The 12,832-nt window shown below is 40.3% G+C and overlaps 1 protein-coding gene across 1 annotated transcript in view; it reads right to left on the reverse strand.

Moving 5' to 3' along the window:
* SMU1 (SMU1 DNA replication regulator and spliceosomal factor) overlaps nucleotides 1-12,564 on the reverse strand; it is a 27,908-nt gene extending 15,344 nt beyond the window's left edge. The window contains exons 1-6 of the mRNA XM_049624867.1: nucleotides 12,190-12,564; nucleotides 8,567-8,777; nucleotides 6,643-6,795; nucleotides 5,514-5,624; nucleotides 2,257-2,385; nucleotides 569-688 (exon numbers count right to left, since the gene is read on the reverse strand). Coding sequence (XP_049480824.1) covers nucleotides 569-688; nucleotides 2,257-2,385; nucleotides 5,514-5,624; nucleotides 6,643-6,795; nucleotides 8,567-8,777; nucleotides 12,190-12,215 — 750 coding nt within the window. The 5' untranslated portion in view covers nucleotides 12,216-12,564. The remainder of the gene's footprint in view (nucleotides 1-568; nucleotides 689-2,256; nucleotides 2,386-5,513; nucleotides 5,625-6,642; nucleotides 6,796-8,566; nucleotides 8,778-12,189) is intronic.
* Between the last annotated feature and the right edge of the window lie 268 nt (nucleotides 12,565-12,832).

Here is a 12,832-nt window from a genome sequence, read left to right on the forward strand (position 1 = left end):
TTTCAAGTCTATAAAATAAAATGATGGGCAAAGTCAAAAGACAAAAAGTCACAATTGAAAAATATTTGCCATACATATTACAGAGACTGATTTCTTCCAACTATAAAGAGTTCCTAAAAATCAGTAAGAATCCAAAAGAAAAATGGGCAAAGGATGTGAAGACTTCACAGAACAGGAAATACTCCTGGCTTCTCACATATAAAAAGATATTTAACTTCATTCATAGTAAGAGAACACACAATTAGTACAATTACTTAGACACTACTTATATAGCTAAGGTATTGCTACATACCTTATATGTAAGGTATTGCTTACATATACCTAGAAATTCCAGGAAGGTTACATAAGAAACTGATAACCCTGGCTGGTCCAAGGAAGGGAACTGACCAGCTGAGGGACAAGGGTTGGAGCAAGACTCTTTACTGAGTAACTTTTCTATTTTATAAAATGTTGTATCAGATGTATATATTATCATTTAAAAAATAAATTTATACTATAAAAATAACAGAATTAAACAAAACTAGATAATTCTCCCACTAGAAAAGTTAATATATTTTAAATACTTCACCTTTCTGATTTTTCCAGTCGTAAAGTTCCAGACTTCAATGAATCCATCAACAGACCCAGTGACCAAATACTGACCATCTGGAGAAAATCGAGCACACTCCACATGTGATTTCTGACCAAACTGTTTCAAATGAAACAATGAAACAGATGTATTTTTATCTAGTTGACCTTAAAACAATTTTCATTTTAACCTTTTGCGAAATCCTGCCCTAGCACAAAGTCATGGCTGGCCTATGTTACAGAGTATCAGAGGAGCATTTCTGTATCTGGACACAGAGAATGGATATATTTTCTCTGACCAGTTTTAGGTCTGGTTCTCAGTTGAATCTAGTTTTTTTAATGTGAAGTTGGTATTTCCAAAGCGATGTAAAAAACTATTTTAGCACAGGACTTGGAACAAATAATCCTATTAACTTAGTAAGTTTTTACCTGAAGCAGCTACTATTAGCATAACTTTCACACTCAACTTAATGAGATAATGTTGTACAAATATGGGAAAAAATCCATTTTCTTCAAAATAAATGTCTGTTTTCCTATACTACTTTGTAAACAAATTTTCCATCCTAGTTCTTTTCATGACCTTTATTTAATTGATAATGTGCGGCTGACGAACACTAGAACTAATTAAGGTGATAGAACATTTGCCTAGGTGATGTATCCTGAGCATTTACAGCAATGATGTTCCCAACAGACGAAAACTACAGAACATTAGATGACAACAGAGAAAAGCTCTATTATGAATTTCATTTTAAATGGCAAAAAAGGAAAATGTATATGAAAGAAAATCTTAGCCCAGCAGCATAATTTTAATGGATTTCTTTTTGTCTCAAGGCTTCAGGCAGGTAAATATGGTACTGCTCAAAGATATCTTTACTGCTCAAAGATATCAAAGATATTATATATTCAGAATATATATTATATATTCTGAATATATAATCCAGGAAAGATAAATTCAAAGCTAAATTCAATCCAGGAAAGATAAATTCAATATATATTCTGAATATATATTATATATTCAGAATATATAATCCAGGAAAGATAAATTCAAAGCACTAAGCCAAAGTCCCAGATTTGAGGAACATGAAATATTTTAAAATCCATGAATTCAGTAAGAGCACAAACCAAGAGAAAATGTAATATAAAGGAGATGCGAAAGTAGCAAATATGTTTGTAATTCTGGGAACTGCAGCAACTACTTGATTGTGCCTTTTCCTAGAAAAGTCTCAAATTAAAAAATTTAAAAAAACAAGAACGAGCCCTGAGATGATAAAATTATTTTCCTCAAATGCCGCACTTGCCTACTTTACAATCCACGCCTGGTACTTTGCCTGACACGTAGCAGGCAAAAACACCAATGTTGAACAGGACAAATGCACAGAAAGTTCATTGTTAGTTCCAAGCTTAACCAAAGAGCTAACCATTTTTCTAAATGAAGGCTTCCTGGGAGGAAGTGCAGGGCAGATGATGGGCCAGCTGCCAAATTTATGTCCACTTGGTTATACATCTGAGGTGTGTCACTGCCAGACCCCAGCAGGACCCCAGTGGTCACCAGCAGCAACCCTGAATGTTGTCAGAGCTGGAGAATGAGTTCTGCTCCCAAACCCAAGCTCCTGGCACAGGGCTTGGCTGAGCAAACACATGGAGTCCCCAACAAATGATTACAAAAAGGCTGAGTATCTAAGATCCTACCTTAATGTGCCTGCTCAGTTGGGTAGGAAATTTTTCTTCTTCCACATCTTTGACAGCTGCTTTGCCTCGGAACAAATCTATTGTCATGCCAGGAGGAAGCAACCCCTGGTGCTGCTGCCACTTCAGTGCCTATAGAAAAAAAAGTACAGCAATCTAACCTACAGATCTTTTAAGATCTAGTCCTGATTGCTCAAAGCCAAGCCTGAAAGGATCAGGTTAACATCCAGACCCAAATATCTTTGGCCATTCAAATATAACATAAGCTATGTGACTCTGCGTGTCACAGGAAGACAGGCTGATCTCAGTGGGGAAGGGAATTCTGAGAGCCAACAGGTCCATATTTCCGTATCTATTTTCTTACAGGTTTGACTCTTCTGTTATAAACTTCTAAGCTTATTTATTTTGAGAGAGAGAGAGCAGGAGAAGGGCAGAGAGGGAGAGAGGGAGAGAGAGAGAGAGAGAGAGAGAGAGAGAGAGAGAGAGGGAGAATCCCAAGCAGGCTCCATGCCATCCGCTAGGAGCCCAACATGGGGCTAGAACCATAAACCATGAGATCAGGACCTGAGCCAAAACCAAGAGTTGGATGCCTTAACCAACTGAGCCACCCAGGTGCCCCAACTCAACATAAACAAAATTTGGAAAACAAAAATCTCCCATAGTTCCAACATCCAAATACAGCCACCATTAGTTAGCATTTTATGTATACCTTCTAGTGTTTCCCACTTTACATGTGTTTAATTAACATAATTATACTGTAATTATATCCTATATAAAATGTTATTTTCTTCTATTTTTACCTATCAGATCATGCAATGACATACCTATCATTTATGGCTGTCAAATACACCCTTTCTGGTGAATGTTTAACAGTTTAATTAATATATTAATGGACAGTCAACTGCTACTAGTTTTTCACACAGCTAAATAATACTGCCATAAGGGCGCCTGGGTGGCTCAGTCGGTTAAACACCTGACTTCAGCTCAGGTCATGATCTCACAGTCCATGAGTTTGAGCCCCACATCGGGCTTTGTGCTGACAGTGAGGAACCTGCTTGGGATTCTCTCTCTCACCCTCTCTCTGTCCCTCCCCCACGTGTGTTTTCTCTCTCTCTCTCTCTCTCAAAATAAATAAACTTAAAAAAAAATAATAATGCCACAACGACACTTTTGAACAATAAGGCCTTTTCTATTTGGGGGATAATACTCACTTAGAATAGATTCCTCGAAGAGGAATTATTGAATCGAAAAAAGAATATGAATGGTTAAGCCTCTTGCTACACACTGACAAACTGTTTTCCCAAAAAGTTGCAACTTCAACAGTGTTTATGACTGAATATGGGAAGTGGGAAAATCATGGATTTTGGAGACAGTCCTAGGCTGTATCATTTGCCAACTCTCATTTTGACTCCCAATTTCCTCTTTGTGTTTACTGTTTACTCATGTTCTCTTCCCTCTTACCTGTTGTATTTATACTACTTTTCCTATCAATTTGTGAGCTTTTGATGTGATCCAGGTATCTGTTTACAGTTGCCAAAAAGAATGTTCTCCCAATCTAGTTTTGATTATAGCTTTAGAGATTTCTATCTTAAGTTAAACTCTTAAGTCATTAAATTTGTTTATCTTTCCCTTGGTGCCTACTCCCTAAATATAGGAAGTCCTTCCCTATCAAAAAGTTTGATACATTATTTTCTGGTTTTTCTATTTTCTTTTTCTTTTTTTCAATTTTTTAATGTTTATTTTATTTTTGAGAGAGAGACAGAGAGTGCGAGCAGGGGAGGGGCAGAGAGAGAGGGAGACACAGAATCTGAAGCAGGCTCCAGGCTCTGAGCTGTCAGCACAGAGCCCGATGCGGGGCTCAAACTCATGAACCGTGAGATCATGACCTGAGCTGAAGTCGGATGCTTAAGTGACTGAGCCACCCAGGCGCCCCTGGTTTTTCTATTTTCTGATATAACTTTCAATCTATCTGAAATTATACTGTATAAAACAGGAGAAGAATCTGATCTGACCTTTTCCCCTCATTCAAACGTGCCCCAGATTTATTGCAAAGAGGCTATTTATATCATTATTAATCACTTGCATCTTGTGCTATTTATAAACATCTCTTACTCTAGGTAGCTTTCAGTAACAACAATGCTAGTAATATTACTACTAAAAAAGAAAAAAAAAAAAATCACCAGCAGCAGCTCCCATTCACTGACTGTAAAACAAGGTGCCAGGCAGGGGTACCTTTGTGGCTTAGTTCGGTTAAGTGTCCAACTTCAGCTCAGGTCATGATCTCACAGTTTGTGAGTTCAGGCACCGCATCGGGCTCTACACTGACGGTGTAGAGCCTGCTTGGGATTCTCTCTCCCTCTCTGCCCCTTCCATATGCACGCTCTCCCTCCCTCTTTCTTTTCAAAATAAACAAAGTTAAAGGGGTGCTTGGGTGGCTCAGTTGGTTAAGCATCCGATTTCGGCTCAGGTCATGATCTCGCGGTCCGTGAGTTCAAGCCCCACATCGGGCTCTGTGCTGACAGCTCAGAGCCTGGAGCCTGTTTCAGATTCTGTGTCTCCCTCTCTCTCTGACCCTCCCCCATTCATGCTCTGTCTCTCTCTGTCTCAAAAATAAATAAACATTAAAAAAAAATGTTTTAAAAATAAACAAAGTTAAAAAAAAAAGTTTACAAGGTGCCAGACAATACAGGAAATGCTTTAAATGCATCATCTCATTTAATCCTTACTACAATACCATGATGAGTAAATGGAATCAGAAAAGTTAGAGAGGCATCTGGCTGGCTCAGTCAGTGGAGCACGCAATTCTTGATCTCGGGAGTTGTATGTTTGAGCCCCCCACGGTGGGTGCAGAGATCACTTAAAAAAAAAAAAAAAAAAAGTCCTGAAAAGTTAGGTAATGTGCCAAAAACCACATTAGCTGGTAAGTGAGAAAGCTCAGATTCTAACCAGAATAAACATTTGTTCCAATTTGCCTTTGACAGTGTCCTGGCACGATGATCAGTGACTATCCCAAATGGAATGATAAATTCTATGGTCACCCTAATTCTAACTGATGTTAGAGTTTATGCTCCAAAGTAATCTCTACTGCTTCTCCCAGAAAAGAGGAGGCTGGCATGATGGCATAGCTGTTGGTACAAGCAGCTCTACCGCTAGTCCCCAGTTCTTAGGATGTCCGACTTCTTTAGCTTGCACATACACTTTATATGAAGAACCAGTACCAGGAATTCAGGGTAATTTCAGTTCCATAGACTCTGAATTACCTGTCCCAGCAATGCCATGAGACGAGATGGAGGCACCACACTGACCTCCCCAGCTAAGGCCTGGGCAATTGCTGCTCTTCTCTTCTCTTTGCTACTTCCATCTGGGTATGCCTGAAAAAGGAGAGGGAGTAGTATTATTTCTAAGAAGCGGCCACAGGATATGAGTGTGCTTATTTAAAGACAACAGTAATAACCAAGCAGAAACACTAAAAAAAAAAAAAAAAAAAAAAAAAAAAAAAAGATAAGAACAACCTAGTTTAAGAAGGGATTAATTATATTAATTAGTTAAGATGACTTCCCAGTTCTCTCCACTTGCATTTCAAAAGTATGAGCTGAGAGAGAATTGAGGTCAGCCAATCCACACCATTATTTCCAAGAAGAGTCCAAGTAAACCACATCAAACCCAGCATTGTTTTTCCACTTTTTTGAAAAATCTGCAGAGCTGAGGATTCTTTTAGTAATTCTTTGGTAATTTACGACTCCCAGCCCAGAAGTCCTTCACCACCTCTAAGCTGAATCCTGTGATGGTAATCTAAATTTCTTTCCTTTATCCTCATGGTTTCTGTGTGTTTACCCTAACTCCCCATTATCTAGTACCTATTAAATTTTTTTTCCTCCTAGACTAGTATAAGGCTGAGTGAGAAACAATGAAACTATACATATAATGAAGTTTGGGAAAAAGAAAAGAATATGAGTCACCATGCTCTACAAGTAAGCATAACTGGCTAAGACAAAAGCACGAGCTTTCTAAGAACTACAAGAGTTGAGAGAAAACTGCCCTTGTTGGGCCAAGGGACACAAACACATAGTGAATATACTAGCAGTCAGGCAGCACTTCAGAGTCAAATAAGTACTTGGGCTAATGTGGAAATTATATAGGAATAAATCTTCTGCTTCTTTACTTATCAACATAAAACCGTCTAAAATGGGGTGTGTAGGGGAGGGAAGACCTTCAAATACTCAGAAAACTGAACAAGATTATTCTCTTTAATACATGTAAATTTCAACCAACATATATAAACAGAAAAGTATCATTTTCAAAAACTGAATCAAAATCACAAACAGCACCCAATAAAATGATAAAAAACATTACATTGTTTCTAATGTTAAAAAGAGTTTCTAGTCATACCTCACGAGGATCAAAATAAGACCTGGCCAAGAGGTTCTCCAAATGAATATACCGCTCTGGCTGTGTTTGTTTTAACATGATCATGGGATCAGTCTGTCTCAGGAGTGACCTTGCAGCCCCCAATTCACGCAACTCTATCAATTCCAGAACAACCTGGACAAAATTAAAAGAAAATGTCTGTTTTATCGCATTCTCTTAGTACTGTTTCTTTTTCAGTACAATTTCTGGTTCAGAAATGGCCTCCTAACATGATTTCCAGTATTAGGAAATGTTCCTTCCTCTTTCACTAGCATTTTCAGATGGACAACTGAAGCAATTATAAGTAGTAACTTCAGGGCACCTGGATTGCTCTGTTAAGCCTCTGACTTACAGTTCGTGAGTTCAAGTCCCATGTCAGCTGTGCTGACAGCTCAGAGCCTAGAGCCTGCTTCAGATTCTGTCTCCCTCTCTCTCTGTCCCTCCCCCACTTCCACTTGATCTCTACAGAAAAATTTAACATACATACATACATAAATAGTAACTTCAATCTTTCAACTTCCATCCTTCATTTTTATCCACCCATTTCCACTCCTCTCAGGCTTCTTGTTCCGAATATAGAAGCTGAAGAAAGCTAAAGATAAGAATATATCCATGGGCTCCAGAGAAACCTTTCTCCAGTTAGCTAAATTTTCTTTGAGGAATTACTGAACTCATGTGGACTATAAATAAACACAAACCAACTATCCTATTTTTATTTCAAACAACACTATATTCTTATTTCCAGAAAGCCCATTCTGTTACCATACAAATGTATAATAACTAATTTGTATGATCTTTGTCCCGATTTTCTGGCACGGAGCTTCTAAAAACCTGGGAATTTCCCCAGTGATAGGAATATCTTCATTATTAACGAACTCCTTGCATCACACCTGAGTTTATGCTAAGATGACAGCTCATGGAAAGGGCTGATTGCCCAAAAGACCAACCTGGTGATCAGAAGATTGAGGCTTTGAGCCAGCCCAACCTCCAAGGAATGCTGGGGAGCTAAAGGTTGAAAGAAATTTCAATAAAAACCCCAAAAGAGCTTCCTGGTTGGTGAATACATTAATAAACCAGGTGAGAGACACACTCTGATTCCACAGGGAGAGAGCATTAGAAGGCATAGAGAGCATTCAGGACCCTTCCAGATCTCTTTTATGTGTCTTCATTTGGCTGGTCCTGATCTGTATCCTTGATAATAAAACTATAATCATAAATGTAGCACTTCCCTGAGTTCTGGGACTCATTCTAGTGAATCATTAATTCTGAAGGGGTCACAGGGACCCCCAGATATGCAGCCAGCTGGTCAAGAGTGTGGGTGGCCTGAGACCCCAAAAAAGTACAGCTTGTGTCTAAAGTAAGGGCAATCTTGCAGAAGACTGAGCCTTTAACTTGCAGGGTGTATGCTAACTCTGGGTGGTTAGTGCCAGAACTAAATTGTAATATACACTAGTTGGTGTCAAAACAGTTCACTTAATGATCACTTAAAAAATAAATTTAGGAACACTTGGGTGGTTCAGTTGGTTAAGCACGACTCTTGATCTCAGCTCAGGTCATGATCTCGTAGTTCCTGAGATTAAGCCCTGCATCCAGCTTTGCACTGACAGCATGGAGCCTGCTTGGGATTCTCTCTCTCCCTCTGCTCCTACCCCACTCGCACATGCACACACATACACGCACAGTCTGTCTCTCTCTCAAAATAAATAAATAAACATAAAAAAAATAATTTTAATTTAGTATAATCTTGGCTTTTAAAAAAAAGAGGAAAAAAATACAAAGTAGCACTCAAGCCTTGACAGTGTTAGTTTTAAGGGCTGTTACAGTCCCACAGTGCTTCATAATGCTTCCCAGTGAGGGGGCCCACAAAAAACCAATTCAAGGGGACTGGCATCACCTCCCCTCTTACCTGTTCATAGAGGTCAATGAGGGTTTTGTCTGGCAATTTCAGAGATTGTATGGCCTGTAAAACAGTATCCCAATGGCCACTATTAATGTCAGCCACAAAACTCTCAATGCTGTCCACGGTATTCAGAGACACCGTAGTCTCTTCCTGTAACGTGGCTAACGCCCGATGTAAACTGTTCTCCTTCAGGTACTGCATGATAAGACGGATCACACTGGAAAAAGAAAGCAAGTCACCTAGCTCAGGAATCCTCACTCACCAAAGAGGCCACACAGTAAAGACCACCCCAGCTTATGTCTTCTATTCAACCATCCTCCTTTCACTAGTTACTTCCCACTTCTTTATCATGTAAATATAACTTTCCCAAAATCACAGAATCTAAGTTACAAGAGACCTTGAGGATCACCCAGTCCCACCTTCACCCCAGAAATCCAAGAACTAGGTTTTGGAAAGGGGAAATAATTTGTCCAGGGTCTCACAGTCAGCTAGAAAGGTACCAAGGTGACGCTTCCTTCCAAGACCCAAGATCTTTTTATTATGCCAAGTTTCTTATTAATTTGTATGATTATATTGTACACTTTTGTGAACTATTTAAACCCAGTCCAGTCATTGACACAACATACTCTAAATGCTTGTAGGATGATTTGGTCTACTTTTTTTTTAATGACAACCAAAAAATATGAATTGGAGATTTTCTCACTAGGGATTTGAACACAAATGAGAAGAACTATATACTGTATGTAAAAGCAAAACAAAGTAACACCTACCCACCACCTTTATTACCAAATTTTTAAGACATGTAAAAAAAAAAAAAAAAAACATTGTGGATTCACTTTCACAAGTAAAAGAGGAGCCAGGCAATTTCCAAATATTGAGAGAATAAGCAACCACTTTCAACATGTGACAGAAAACTTAGAAGTCATTTATAGTTAAATATAGTTATTTATAGTTAAAACTTCTTGCTCTTGGACTTAATAATAAGGAATCTGGTGAAAGATCTGTTCATACAGACTATAAAACTTCACTGTACAATGCTGTGATACACTGTTTCCCTTCTTTCTTTAAAAGCACATGTGCCTCACACTGTATTTCTACTGGACAGTGAGAATACAGTAGGTCAGACTGTCCCAGTTGGAAGGGATTTCAGACTGGAATTTAGTCAATTCCCTCTATCAGGTAGAAATAATAAACATAAAACAATGACCAATGTTTATTATGTATTTTGTCCCAAGCATTTTAGACATTGATTCATTTACTCCTCAAAACAGGCCTATGAGGTAGGTATTACCAGTATATCCATTTTATAGATGAGGATTTGACCAAGTAAAGAGATAAATGGAAAAATGAAGGTTCAATCTGACAGTGTGGCTCTTGAGCACATATCCCTGACAGGAAAGCAAACACTCTCTTCTTAAAAATTCCTCCAGAAGGAAACTGATTACTGCTACTTGTAGTAGTCTTTTCTCTCATGACCCCTTAAGAGATACTGAGGTTTAGATCACTGCTATTCTAGTACCTACTATCCTCCTTAGCACACTTCCATTTGCACTCCCAAATAAGACATGCTCCCTGTAAAGATCTATTGTGTGACATACCTCAAATCAAATTTACTTTCTTCAGACACAATGTACAACTGACTCTTGGACAACATAGGGGTTAGGGGCACTGACCCCTGTACGGTCAAAAATCTGTGTTTAACTTTCAATTCCCCCAAAACTTAACTGTTAATAGCCTGCTGTTGACCAGCCTTATTGATTGAAAATGTTACAAAGAAAATCCTAAGGAAGAGAAAATACACTTACAGTACCGTACTATAAAAAATCCTCAGATAAGTAGACCTGTGCAGTTGAAACCCACGTTATTTAAGGGCCAACTGTAATACATAAAGACGTAAAACCTTTGGCAATAGGCTGGGATTTGAATCAGAGTTCTGTCAGTTACTGTGACCTTGAGCAAGTCAGTTAACATCTCTGTGCCTGTTTCCTCATCTGTTAATAAATATACCTACCCTGTAGGGCTAGTGAAAGGGTTGACTATACTGTTTACAGTGCAACTAGCACAGAAAATACTGAATAGTAGCTATTATTGATAATAAAAACATGGTAGGGGCATCTGGCTGGCTCAGTCAGTAGAGTGTACGACTCTTGATCTCAGGGTTGTGGGTTCTAACCACACACTGGGTGTAGAGGTTACCTAAAACTAAAATCTTAATTAAAAAAGGGGGGGGCACCTGGGTGGCTCAAGCGGTTAAGGGTCTGACTTCGGCTCAGGTCACCATCTTGCAGTTCACAGGTTAGAGCCCCACATCCAGCTCTGTGCTGAAAACTCAGAGCCTGGATCCTGATTCGGATTCTGTTTCCCTCCCTCTCTGCCCCTGCCCCACTCATGCTCTTTCTCAAAAATAAACATTAAAAAAATTTTTTAATTAAGAAAATAATAATAATAAAACATGCAGCAACCCAAGGATGGGAGAATGGTCAGTGTATACTATTTACTTAGACCCCAAAGCAGGGAACCCTTTCCAACTCCTGCCCTGACTTAGTAGTTGTCTTAGTTACCAGCACTATCACTATTCTTTGCTTTGTCTCCACAACACTTATTACTATCTGTTAAGTCTCATATTTTACTTATTGTTTTTGTCTGTTGTCTGCCTTCCCTATCACTATGTACATTCTTTAAAGGCAAGGATGTTTGTGTTTTGTTCAGTGTATTCCCAGGGTCTAGAATAGTACATAGTAGACTTCAGTATTTGTTGAATGAATAAACCTCCCTTCCTCCCGTGGCAGATCTTCAGAACAAGCCCTCTCCCTTTCTTAGGCTAAGGACACAAATGTTATGTCTGCTGGTTTAATTAGTAAGTGTCGGCAAGGGCAAAGTAGAAGGTGGAGTCCTGAAGAAGTTCACTGAAGACCTTCTTCAGTCACTCATTAGCTCCCTTCCCCTCCAAGTCGATCATTCTTCTGCCCCAATCTTCAGATTCTCTCTCTTGGTCGCTACAGAGAACTCACCGACTAACCAAAACTCAGCGCCAGATAGCGTCTGATAAAACAGTTAATAGCTCATTCATTCCAAAGGCAGTAATTGAGCCTCTACGGTGTGTTAAGCTGTGGGACTAAAAGGGAAAGGAGCTCCTAGGCGCCTACACAGGTTAGTAGGGTGGCTAGAGAAACAGTGACAATACTGGGTAAGTGCTGGGCGGAGCAAAGCTGAGGGGACATGTAAGCACAGAGGAAACGAATCATACTGTTTAAGGAGGTGCGGGAGAGAAGGAAGGCTTAGAATCCAAGCTCCCTTGTGCAGGTAGTTAGACTGGAGTCCAGAACGGATGGGCAATTTGATCAGCCACAGCGCGCGCCAAGAGTCGGCGAAGGCTAGAACTCAGATCTTCAAGGCCTATCCTTCCTCCTAGCCCCGTGCAGTATCCCATGGGGCTTTAGACTTCTCATCCGCCACTTTCTTGTGGGCCCGCCTCCAAGGTAGCCAGATCCAAGAAGCATCTTTGTGGGCCAGGAAATGTCCCTCCACTCCCTAGGCTCTCAGAAGCCTCTCCCTGAGCATCTTACACCCCACACCCTTCACCTCCCGGCCCCCGCCACTTCGCCAACTTCCGCCACCGCAGGACTCACTCCGAGGACTCGATTTCGATCGACATAGCGTTATCTTCACGGGCGCACAGGCCACTCCACTCTTAGACCCAGTCGCGCAACACACCAACGAAACCTCCGGCGGCCGCCTTACACCACTTCCGCTCGACGTCCGACGTCCGCTCCGGGGACGGCATGCGCGACAGAGGGGCGTTGAGTGCGTGAGGGGCGGAGCTTCAAGCGAATGTTAGGCGTGTGTGTCTGCACGCTTGCTAAGAAAAGATTTAGCCCGGGGCGCCTGGGTGGCTCAGTCGGTTAAGCGTCCGACTTCAGCTCAGATCGCGGTCCGCGAGTTCAAGCCCCGCGTCGGGCTCTGGGCTGATGGCTCAGAGCTCAGAGCCTGGAGCCTGCTTCCGGTTCTGTGTCTCCCTCTCTCTCTGATCCTCCCCCGTTCATGCTGTGTCTCTCTCTGTCTCAAAAATAAATAAAAACGTTAAGAAAAAAAAAAGATTTATCCTCTCTCCTCCCTGGGGGATAGCTACTTAGAAGAACCGGTTTGGAAATTTTCTTTCTTTTGAGGGAAATTAGTTGACTAGGTTTCAAAATAGAATTTGCAATACCTGACTGGGAGGTGTTTTAGAATACAATCGAAACTAGCCAACATTTGCAGGAAGAGTTAATTGAG

The sequence above is a fragment of the Panthera uncia genome, chromosome D4 (assembly GCF_023721935.1).
Source record: "Panthera uncia isolate 11264 chromosome D4, Puncia_PCG_1.0, whole genome shotgun sequence".
NCBI classification, from domain to species: domain Eukaryota; kingdom Metazoa; phylum Chordata; class Mammalia; order Carnivora; family Felidae; genus Panthera; species Panthera uncia.